The following is a 12,213-nucleotide window of genomic DNA, read 5'->3' on the forward strand; positions in this document are numbered from 1 at the left end:
GTCAAAAAAGACCTTGATAAACTCCTTTTATTTTCTGTATATTTTATGACTTTTTTTTGGGGGGGAGGGGTTGATTTTAAGGTGACCATTGTGTGGTAGAATCAATTCTTCAGCTAAATACCATTAAGGTGATACCAGCAGTTTCCAGTAATTTGGGCACTTGTGAAAATAAATTTAGGGATTGTGTTACCATTTTCCAAGATTCGTGACATTTTCAATTTTTGGTAAATGGAGCTGTTCGAGAGCTTGATTTTTTGCAGGGTAAGATGATGTTTTTATTGATGCTATTTTGGGGCAGATATGATGTTTTGATGGCTTCTTATTGCATTTTATGTCGTCGACCCAAACAATTCAGTTTTGGCATTTTGACTTTGCCCTTACGGCGTTTACTGATCGGGTTAATTATTTTTTTTTATTTTATAGATCGTACTATTATGGACACAGCGATACGACATATGTGTATATTTTTTATTTTTCTTAATATCTGTTGTTTGTGTAACGCACGACAGGACACGTCCTCCTAAATGGGAGATGCTCTTTGTAGCTACTCACTGGGATAGGAGATGGATTTGCTGAACAGAGGATTCCCTCTATTAACTCACTAATAGGGTGTATGGAAATATGTTTAGTAAACTAGGCCCCCTCTCTCATGTTTGTGGTTGTGTCTTTTAGTCATACCAGTAGTCTAAGGAGTGACGTTTCTTCTTGTGGAGAGTGACAAACCAAGCTTGGCATGTCAGAGTGAGGAGACTTATAAGCAATACATGCTCCTCTTGGAAATTAAATATGAAAATTGTCTCTTTGTAGAGGAACAGGACTAGAACTCTAGCGCCACCTATTGGAAGCAGTGATCCTAAAGTCAATATCGACTCTTTAAAGGGAACCTGTCACCCCGTTTTTTGAGATTGAGATATAAATACTGTTAAATAGGGCCTGCGCTGTGTGTTACTATAGTGTATGTAGTGTACCCCGATTCCCCACCTATGCTGAGAAATAACTTACCAAAGTCGCCGTTTTCGCCTGTCAATCAGGCTGGTCAGGTCGGGAGGGCGTGTTCACAGCGCTGGTTCTTCCTCAGCTTTACGTTGGTGGCGTAGTGGTGTGCGCCTGTTGAAGTGACTAATACACTGTGGGCACGTGAACAAGCAGCGCGCGATCTGCGCTGTCATCCCTTTCGTCGGTGGGGGCGGCCATCTTCCTGGGGCCGCGCGTGCGCAGATCGAGTGCTCTGCTGCACGGGGCTTCAGGAAAATGGCCGCGGGATGCCGCGCGTGCGCATTAGAGATCGCGGCGGCCATTTTCCCAAAGCCGATCTCGGCCGCGATCTCTAATGCACACGCGCGGCATCCCGCGGCCATTTTCCTGAAGCCCCGTGCAGCAGAGCACTCGATCTGCGCACGCGCGGCCCCAGGAAGATGGCCGCCCCCACCGACGAAAGGGATGACAGCGCAGATCGCGCGCTGCTTGTTCACGTGCCCACAGTGTATTAGTCACTTCAACAGGCGCACACCACTACGCCACCAACGTAAAGCTGAGGAAGAACCAGCGCTGTGAACACGCCCTCCCGACCTGACCAGCCTGATTGACAGGCGAAAACGGCGACTTTGGTAAGTTATTTCTCAGCATAGGTGGGGAATCGGGGTACACTACATACACTATAGTAACACACAGCGCAGGCCCTATTTAACAGTATTTATATCTCAATCTCAAAAAACGGGGTGACAGGTTCCCTTTAAAGAGTTCTCACTGTAATTCCCAGAGCAGTCTTTAATATCATAAGTGAAGTCATTCAGTTAATGCTTTTTATTTAAAGAGTCGACCATTCCGCCATGAAGAGTTGACATTGAATAAATAGAGATAGAGGGAAATGAGGCGCCTTCCTTCAGAAATAGCACGCAGCACACAGAATTTGGAGGAATGAAAATTTTTTAAGATGGCCATTTTCAGTTCATCCAGAGGTTATGAAATAAGTCTTTTCTTCTGGCATTATGGAGATTCTCAGTCCAGGAGGAAGAAGTCTGATGGACGGACGTATGCAGTTACGCTGAAAAAAAATGATGTCATGAATGTTGACAGATATGTATCAAGCAGGATTAACATGTATGTGAAATACTCAGCCTAAAATCAATCAGAATTATAAAGTTGGTGATAAACAGCGCCTCCCAAGTGTGTGTGAGCCGCCTCCAGCACCACTTGTGCGCCATGCATGGGTATCTCAGGTGCTGGACCCACATATACTGGACAATTACACATAGAAGTGCCCCATCACCCTGTATTCATGCAGTACACGAGCTACTTACACCATACAAGCGTGTTCATATATAGGGCACAAGCTTGTGTTCATAGTTCCCAGAACTCCCGGATAAGACTGAGAGAAGCTGATGTGAGCTTAAGGGGCACAATGTTGTGTCGAGTCCCATAGTCCTTGCGTTTTACTGATCAGATGGGTCCTGGTAGTTGATTCCCCACAGCTGACAACATTGTGAGGACTTACTGAACAATGTGTCAAATTAGGGGCACCTCATGACCCACCAATCATGGGCACATTATAAACCAATAACCATGGTCCAAATAAGAACTAACATCATGGACACAACATAAACAACCAATTATGGGCAGAGAATAAACCACAAATCATGGACACAACATATACCACCAATTCTGGGTACAACATAAACTAATAATCATTGGCACAAGATACACCGATGGGCGAAAAGGTAATAATGTTTTGAACTTCTGACTTTCAGGCTCCATATCTCACCATCCACTACAGCTTTGATAGTGAGACTACCATCATTTTATAGACAATCTGTCTTTGGTTATAAACAAATTTGATTCACCGCAGTGGAAACACGTGGGTCAGCAGGTGCCCTAGTCTGCTAGACGAAACTGTATGGACCTGGGATCACCCTACCCCGAACGCCCACTCTCCTTTTATCGTGGGCATAATACTACTCTGACAACTCAGGGTGAGGGTAAAACAGTGTGGCAATACTTTATGGAACCACAAAACAGGCAAATAACACATAGAACAGTCCCAGCAAAATACCCAAGATGGTGCAAAATAACAGTCTCACCCTTACCCTTACTCTCTGGGATAAGAGCAGCTGTGACTTCAGAGCTTCCAGGTCTGACTACCCCACCTGTGGCTCTCACAGACAACAGGTAACGACAAGCTTAGTGTTACTATCCATTTCTGGATTGGTGACAGCTCTGGTTCCACACACATTAAAGCTTTTTTTCCTTTCAGGCCATTGAGGGTTAAATGCAGTTTTTCCCCGCTGGCAACCTGGTGTTACTGCAGTGTTGCTGGGTCAGCTGATGTTGCTGGTTACCACGCCCACATTCTTTAAAAGGTCACCTGGTGCATCATCTGACTGTTGGTGATACAGGTCCTTTCTTGAGACCAACCTAGCAGGGGCAGCTCCCTGGTGTCAGCCAAGTCTGGTGTTTGGAGCTCTGTTGCTGTACTGTTGTGTGGAGTTTAGCAGCAGTGTGCACAAGATAAGTGCTGATTTTTTGTTACTTTGTCCCTTTGTAATTTGTGCATTCACCTTTTGGTATTGTGTGCCCCTTACTCTCATATTGTGTCATCCTATTTTTTTGCTTTGTGGTGCTGTTTACTTTGTTCACCTCCTGGGGTGGGGGTTGGGGGTTTAGCTCAGGGTTTAACAAGAGATAGGGACAGGTCGGTGACTTGGGCCTCTGTTATGATAAGGTAATTCAGTACCACAATAGACATAGAAGTCAGAGCACATACAGTGACCTGACAATAACCCAAAAACATAGAACGAGCTCTGAGACGTGGGAACTCTGCTGACCGCAATCCCTAATCCTCTCCAACCACACTAGAGGCAGCCGTGGATTGCGCCTAACGCTCCCTATGCAACTCGGCACAGCCTGAGAAACTAGCTAGCCTGAAGATAGAAAATAAGCCTACCTTGCCTCAGAGAAATACCCCAAAGGAAAAGGCAGCCCCCACATATAATGACTGGGAGTTAAGATGAAAAGACAAACGTAGAGATGAAATAGATTTAGCAAAGTGAGGCCCGACTTTCTGAACAGAGTGAGGATAGGAAAGGTAACTTTGCGGTCAACACAAAACCCTACAAAAAACCACGCAAAGGGGGCAAAAAGACCCTCCGTACCGAACTAACGGCACGGAGGTACACCCTCTGCGTCCCAGAGCTTCCAGCAAGCAAGAAAAAACAAATAGCAAGCTGGACAGAAAAAAAACAGCAATCAAAATAGCAAAAGCAGAACTTAGCTATGCAGAGCAGCAGGCCACAGGAACGATCCAGGAGGAAACAGGTCCAATACTAGAACATTGACTGGAGGCCAGGATCAGAGCACTAGGTGGAGTTAAATAGAGCAGCACCTAACGACATCACCACATCACCTGAGGAAGGAAACTCAGAAGCCGCAGTACCACTCTCCTCCACCAACGGAAGCTCACAGAGAGAATCAGCCGAAGTACCACTTGTGACCACAGGAGGGAGCTCTGCCACAGAATTCACAACAGTACCCCCCCCTTGAGGAGGGGTCACCGAACCCTCACCAGAGCCCCCAGGACGACCAGGATGAGCCATATGAAAGGCACGAACAAGATCGGGAGCATGGACATCAGAGGCAAAGACCCAGGAATTATCTTCCTGAGCATAACCCTTCCACTTAACCAGATACTGGAGTTTCCGTCTTGAAACACGAGAATCCAAAATCTTCTCCACAATATACTCCAACTCCCCCTCCACCAAAACCGGGGCAGGAGGATCAACAGATGGAACCATAGGTGCCACGTATCTCCGCAACAATGACCTATGGAATACGTTATGTATGGAAAAGGAATCTGGAAGGGTCAGACGAAAAGATACAGGATTAAGAACCTCAGAAATCCTATACGGACCAATGAAACGAGGTTTAAACTTAGGAGAGGAAACCTTCATAGGAATATGACGAGAAGATAACCAAACCAAATCCCCAACACGAAGTCGGGGACCCACACAGCGTCTGCGATTAGCGAAACGTTGAGCCTTCTCCTGGGACAAGGTCAAATTGTCCACTACATGAGTCCAAATCTGCTGCAACCTGTCCACCACAGTATCCACACCAGGACAGTCCGAAGACTCAACCTGCCCTGAAGAGAAACGAGGATGGAACCCAGAGTTGCAGAAAAACGGCGAAACCAAGGTAGCCGAGCTGGCCCGATTATTAAGGGCGAACTCAGCCAAAGGCAAAAAGGACACCCAGTCATCCTGATCAGCAGAAACAAAGCATCTCAGATATGTTTCCAAGGTCTGATTGGTTCGTTCGTGGAAAGCCGAGGAAAAAGACAAGTCAATGCCCATCCTAGCACAAAAGGCTCGCCAAAACCTCGAAACAAACTGGGAACCTCTGTCAGAAACGATATTCTCTGGAATGCCATGTAAACAAACCACATGCTGGAAGAACAATGGCACCAAATCAGAGGAGGAAGGTAATTTAGACAAGGGTACCAAATGGACCATCTTAGAGAAGCGATCACAGACCACCCAAATGACTGACATCTTTTGAGAGACGGGAAGATCTGAAATAAAATCCATAGAGATATGTGTCCAAGGCCTCTTCGGGATCGGCAAGGGCAAAAGCAACCCACTGGCACGAGAACAGCAGGGCTTAGCCCGAGCACAAATCCCACAGGACTGCACAAAAGAACGCACATCCCGCGACAGAGATGGCCACCAAAAGGATCTAGCCACTAACTCTCTGGTACCAAAGATTCCAGGATGACCAGCCAACACCGAACAATGAACCTCAGAGATAACTTTATTCGTCCACCTATCAGGGACAAACAGTTTCTCCGCTGGGCAACGATCAGGTTTATTAGCCTGAAATTTTTGCAGCACCCGCCGCAAATCAGGGGAGATGGCAGACTCAATTACTCCCTCTTTGAGAATACCCGCCGGCTCAGATAAACCCGGAGAGTCGGGCACAAAACTCCTAGACAGAGCATCCGCCTTCACATTTTTAGAGCCCGGAAGGTACGAAATCACAAAGTCAAAACGGGCAAAAAGCAGCGACCAACGAGCCTGTCTAGGATTCAACAGCTTGGCAGACTCGAGATAAGTCAAGTTCTTATGATCAGTCAAGACCACCACGCGATGCTTAGCTCCTTCAAGCCAATGACGCCACTCCTCGAATGCCCACTTCATGGCCAGCAACTCTCGATTGCCAACATCATAATTTCGCTCAGCAGGCGAAAACTTCCTGGAAAAGAAGGCGCATGGTTTCATCACCGAGCAATCAGAACTTCTCTGCGACAAAACAGCCCCTGCTCTAATCTCAGAAGCATCAACCTCGACCTGGAATGGAAGCGAAACATCTGGTTGACACAACACAGGGGCAGAAGAAAATTGACGCTTCAACTCTTGAAAAGCTTCCACAGCAGCAGAAGACCAATTGACCTCATCAGCACCCTTCTTGGTAAAATCGGTCAATGGTTTAGCAATACTAGAAAAATTGCAGATGAAGCGACGATAAAAATTAGCAAAGCCCAGGAACTTTTGCAGACTTTTCAGAGATGTCGGCTGAGTCCAATCATGGATGGCTTGGACCTTAACAGGGTCCATCTCGATAGTAGAAGGGGAAAAGATGAACCCCAAAAATGAAACCTTCTGAACACCAAAGAGACACTTTGATCCCTTCACAAACAAAGAATTAGCACGCAGGACCTGAAACACCGTTCTGACCTGCTTCACATGAGACTCCCAATCATCCGAGAAGATCAAAATGTCATCCAAGTACACAATCAGGAATTTATCCAGGTACTCTCGGAAGATGTCATGCATAAAGGACTGAAACACTGATGGAGCATTGGCAAGTCCGAATGGCATTACTAGATACTCAAAATGGCCCTCAGGCGTATTAAATGCAGTTTTCCATTCATCGCCTCGCTTAATACGCACAAGATTATACGCACCACGAAGATCTATCTTGGTGAACCAACTAGCCCCCTTAATCCGAGCAAACAAATCAGATAACAACAGCAAGGGATACTGAAATTTAACCGTGATCTTATTTAGAAGGCGGTAATCTATACAAGGTCTCAGCGAACCATCCTTCTTGGCCACAAAAAAGAACCCTGCTCCTAATGGCGACGATGACGGGCGAATATGCCCCTTCTCCAAGGACTCCTTCACATAACTCCGCATAGCGGCGTGCTCAGGCACAGATAAATTAAATAGTCGACCTTTTGGGAATTTACTACCAGGAATCAAATCGATAGCACAATCACAATCCCTATGCGGAGGTAGGGTATCGGACTTGGGCTCATCAAATACATCCCGGTAATCAGACAAGAACTCTGGAACCTCAGAAGGGGTGGATGACGAAATAGACAGAAATGGGACATCACCATGTACCCCCTGACAACCCCAGCTGGACACAGACATGGATTTCCAATCTAATACTGGATTATGGACTTGTAGCCATGGCAACCCCAACACGACCACATCATGCAGATTATGCAACACCAGAAATCGAATAACCTCCTGATGTGCAGGAGCCATGCACATGGTCAGCTGGGTCCAGTACTGAGGCTTATTCTTGGCCAAAGGCGTAGCATCAATTCCTCTCAATGGAATAGGACACTGCAAGGGCTCCAAGAAAAACCCACAACGCCTAGCATACTCCAAGTCCATCAAATTCAGGGCAGCGCCTGAATCCACAAATGCCATGACAGAATAAGATGACAAAGAGCAGATCAAGGTAACGGACAAAAGAAATTTTGACTATACCGTGCCAATGGTGGCAGACCTAGCGAATCGCTTAGTGCGTTTAGGACAATCAGAGATAGCATGAGTGGAATCACCACAGTAGAAACACAGCCCATTCAGACGTCTGTGTTCTTGCCGTTCAACTCTGGTCAAAGTCCTATCGCACTGCATAGGCTCAGGTTTATGCTCAGGTAATACCGCCAAATGGTGCACAGATTTACGCTCACGCAAGCGTCGACCGATCTGAATGGCCAAAGACATAGACTCATTCAGACCAGCAGGCATAGGAAATCCCACCATGACATCCTTAAGGGCTTCAGAGAGACCCCTTCTGAAAATAGCTGCGAGCGCACCTTCATTCCATTGAGTGAGTACGGAATACTTTCTAAATTTCTGACAATATACCTCTATCTCATCCTGACCCTGACACAGAGCCAGCAAATTTTTCTCTGCCTGATCCACTGAATTAGGTTCATCGTACAGCAATCCGAGCGCCAGGAAAAACGCATCGATATTACTTAATGCAGGATCTCCTGACGCAAGAGAAAATGCCCAGTCCTGAGGGTCGCCACATAAAAAAGAAATAATGATCCTAACTTGTTGAACTGGGTCACCAGAGGAGCGAGGTTTCAAAGCCAGAAATAGTTTACAATTATTTTTTAAACTCAGAAATTTAGTTCTATCTCCAAAAAACAAATCAGGAATAGGAATTCTTGGTTCTAACATAGAATTCTGAACCACAAAGTCTTGAATATTTTGTACTCTTGCAGTGAGCTGATCCACACATGAAGACAGACCTTTAATGTCCATCACTACACCTGTGTCCTGAACCACCCAAATGTCTAGGGGAAAAAAAAGGCAAAACACAGTGCAGAGAAAAAAAAATGGTCTCAGAACTTCTTTTTTCCCTCTATTGAGAATCATTAGTACTTTGGGCCTCCAGTACTGTTATGATAAGGTAATTCAGTACCACAATAGACATAGAAGTCAGAGCACATACAGTGACCTGACAATAACCCAAAAACATAGAACGAGCTCTGAGACGTGGGAACTCTGCTGACCGCAATCCCTAATCCTCTCCAACCACACTAGAGGCAGCCGTGGATTGCGCCTAACGCTCCCTATGCAACTCGGCACAGCCTGAGAAACTAGCTAGCATGGAGTAGGAAAATAAGCCTACCTTGCCTCAGAGAAATACCCCAAAGGAAAAGGCAGCCCCCACATATAATGACTGTGAGTTAAGATGAAAAGACAAATGTAGAGATGAAATAGATTTAGCAAAGTGAGGCCCGACTTTCTGAACAGAGCGAGGATAGGAAAGGTAACTTTGCGGTCAACACAAAACCCTACAAAAAACCACGCAAAGGGGGCAAAAAGACCCTCCGTATCGAACTAACGGCACGGAGGTACACCCTCTGCGTCCCAGAGCTTCCAGCAAGCAAGAAAAAACAAATAGCAAGCTGGACAGAAAAAAAACAGCAATCAAAATAGCAAAAGCAGAACTTAGCTATGCAGAGCAGCAGGCCACAGGAACGATCCAGGAGGAAACAGGTCCAATACTAGAACATTGACTGGAGGCCAGGATCAGAGCACTAGGTGGAGTTAAATAGAGCAGCACCTAACGACATCACCACATCACCTGAGGAAGGAAACTCAGAAGCCGCAGTACCACTCTCCTCCACCAACGGAAGCTCACAGAGAGAATTAGCCGAAGTACCACTTGTGACCACAGGAGGGAGCTCTGCCACAGAATTCACAACAGGCCTCCCTACCTTCAAGGGTACCCCCAAGTTAAGGAAAGACAGGGCTCCCCCTATCCTGAGGGGCAGTTCAGGGGCCCAGATTCCTCATCTCCTGTTTTCCCATTACTGCCACGTGACACTTAGGAAGATGACAGTCCATTGAGGTACTAGGCCAGGTGACTGGAGGGTCATATCCTGGCTTCTCTAAACAGCTCCTTGGGGCCAGGTGACTGGTGGGTCCCAATCCTGGCTTTACCAAAAGTATCAAAGGGACTCAGGTGACCGTTGGGTCCACATCCTGACTAGCCTAAACGTATCCATGGTTCAGTGATGGTCAATGGAGCAGATCTGTATTCTTTCAGCTGGGTTCGTGGTCCCCTAAGCTGACATCCTGCACATTGTCAAATCTGTGTCTCTCATGATGAAGCCATGATATGGCAGCTATCCTGTAGAGTGTTCCTGGCTGTGGCTTTGTAAAGAGTCTCTGGTTCTTTGGATGTCTTGGCTCTTCTGTTATAGTGGCATATCTCAATTATATAGCTCACAACTGCTGTCCTTCAAGCCAGGATCCAAAGGTCAAGAGGAAGATGTGTTGAGATTAACTCGCATTGTTTGACTAATCAACTTGCATAGTTTTTACTCCTCTGTTTTGCAAGTCAACAAGCCACAGGACCCACACAATGGTCATTCAACATAATAAGCAAACATCCATTGCTCAATGACCCTGCATCACTGTTTTGCAAAGGTAGCAGACAATAAGTTGTAGGAGCTGATATAAGAGGCAAACATCAGATATTCAAAAATATAAAAAATCAACGTTTAAGACTCATATTACAACAGTGTATGGTTCTTGACCGACTGAAGAACAAACGCATAAACTCAAAAGTCAACATATAGATAACAGTCTATGCCTCCTGGTTTACTGAATTTAGACGTCTGGTGAATTAAGATAAAATGCTGTGTTGTCATAACCCTCTTTACCCGATTTAGAAATAAAGACATTAAAAAAATAACTATTAGGTATCATTGTGTCCGTATTATTCCAGTATATCAAAATATAACATTGTTTAACCCATGTGGTAAACGTTCTCTTGAAAAAAAAATTAGAAATGCCCAAATTGTTGTCCCAGATATAAAACCTTTACCTATCAGACATTTATTGCCATAAATATGGAATATCCTTTAGCTACATGAAGAATCTGCTCACCATTCTTCTGTGCTGTCTGGTCTCTCGTTCTTCCAATGATGTCCACTGTCACCTGACTGTCGGGCTCATATTCGGTCCACGCTGTTGTCAGATCCACGACTTGTCCATTTTCTGGATTGTAATCCCTGAATGTGAAACAAAAGGGAAATAAATGTATGACTACTAGTGTCCTCTAGCTTCCCAACACATGCACATATACTGAATCTGCAAATTCTTTCATAAAATAAATTTTCTACAAAACTTCCCGTGAGAATTTTGCTGTGCATTTGCCAGGGATTCCACCCTTAGCCCTTTTCACACATCTGAGCTATTTTTTGCAAAAGAATAACGTTTGTGCCAGAATTTTGCTCATCTAATACATCAAGGATTTTCCTAACCCATGTACACCACTGCAGGGACACAGGGACATGTTTTTTTGGAACCAAGTGTCTGCCCTAAATAAAAATAAAATAAATAAAAAGCAACGTGAATTTTTTTCCCCCCTTTTGCATACAAGAAAAACAGATGCAGCACTGGTGGTAAGAATAGACACATGGACCAAAAAGTAGATGAAAATCAGAACCAGAACACTGATGAAAAACATTCTGTTTTTTCTCATATGCAAAAAATAGACTCAATAAAGCCACATGTAGATGGGGCTCCAACATCTGCACAAGACCCGATAGTGCCTGTCAGTATAGAGAAGGTTAGCTTTATAGTTCTCACCTGTCCCTGGATATTGCACCGGCTGGCTGTAGGTTTACCTGTTCCCAGTCTGCTGTAGATGAAGAACCTGAATGAGATACCAAGCAGTGAGCATACAATAAGGACTATGTAACATTTCCATGTAGAGATATTTCCGTTGAGTGATCACGTAATGCACCTTCTTTTTAATGCTGTCATCTGGGGCCTTATGGAACTGTGCTACACACTGCCTAATGAATGCTGCCATATAGTGCTATTGACTATTCCCCCACAGAACTCAATTAATGCTCAGTGGTTAGTACTGTTGCTTTTCAGAGCTGGGTCCTGGGTTCAGATTCCATCAATGACAACATCTAGAAGGAGTTTGTATGTTCTCCCCATGTTTGCGTGGGTTTCCTATAGGTTATCTGGTTTCCTCCCACATTCCAAAGACATACTGATGGGGAATCTAGATTGTGAGCCCCAATGGGGACAGCGACGATAATGATAGCGCTATATAAGTAAGCATAATAATTATGCAGCTGTAAACACCAAATATAAACCACACATTCATAAACACATTGTTGTCAGAAAATGACCTATTGTTTAAATCAGTTTGTATATTAAATTTATTTTTAAAACACTTTTGTTAATTTTTTTTTAAAGCTCATGATTGATTTCTTTAAAAACACAGAAATGTTCACAGTTATGAGCAGTGGCTTCACCTATTATACAATAGGTGGATCCTGTATTATCTACTGTATATAAAGATGTTATCAGTCATTGTACAGGAGGAGGAGGTGAGCTGTGACATCACCTATTGTGAATGGTGGATCCTGTGTTATCTACT

General features: G+C 44.8%; 1 protein-coding gene across 1 annotated transcript in view; it reads right to left on the reverse strand.

Annotated features, from left to right (window-relative positions):
- Positions 1-1,788: 1,788 nt before the first annotated feature.
- The window catches only part of LOC138641512 (transient receptor potential channel pyrexia-like), a 243,104-nt gene continuing 232,679 nt past the window's right edge, over positions 1,789-12,213 (reverse strand). Inside the window, exons 20-22 of the mRNA XM_069728992.1 lie at positions 11,406-11,472; positions 10,701-10,825; positions 1,789-2,044 (exon numbers count right to left, since the gene is read on the reverse strand). Coding sequence (XP_069585093.1) covers positions 2,040-2,044; positions 10,701-10,825; positions 11,406-11,472 — 197 coding nt within the window. The 3' untranslated portion in view covers positions 1,789-2,039. The remainder of the gene's footprint in view (positions 2,045-10,700; positions 10,826-11,405; positions 11,473-12,213) is intronic.

This window comes from Ranitomeya imitator, chromosome 6 (assembly GCF_032444005.1).
Source record: "Ranitomeya imitator isolate aRanImi1 chromosome 6, aRanImi1.pri, whole genome shotgun sequence".
Lineage (NCBI taxonomy): Eukaryota > Metazoa > Chordata > Amphibia > Anura > Dendrobatidae > Ranitomeya > Ranitomeya imitator.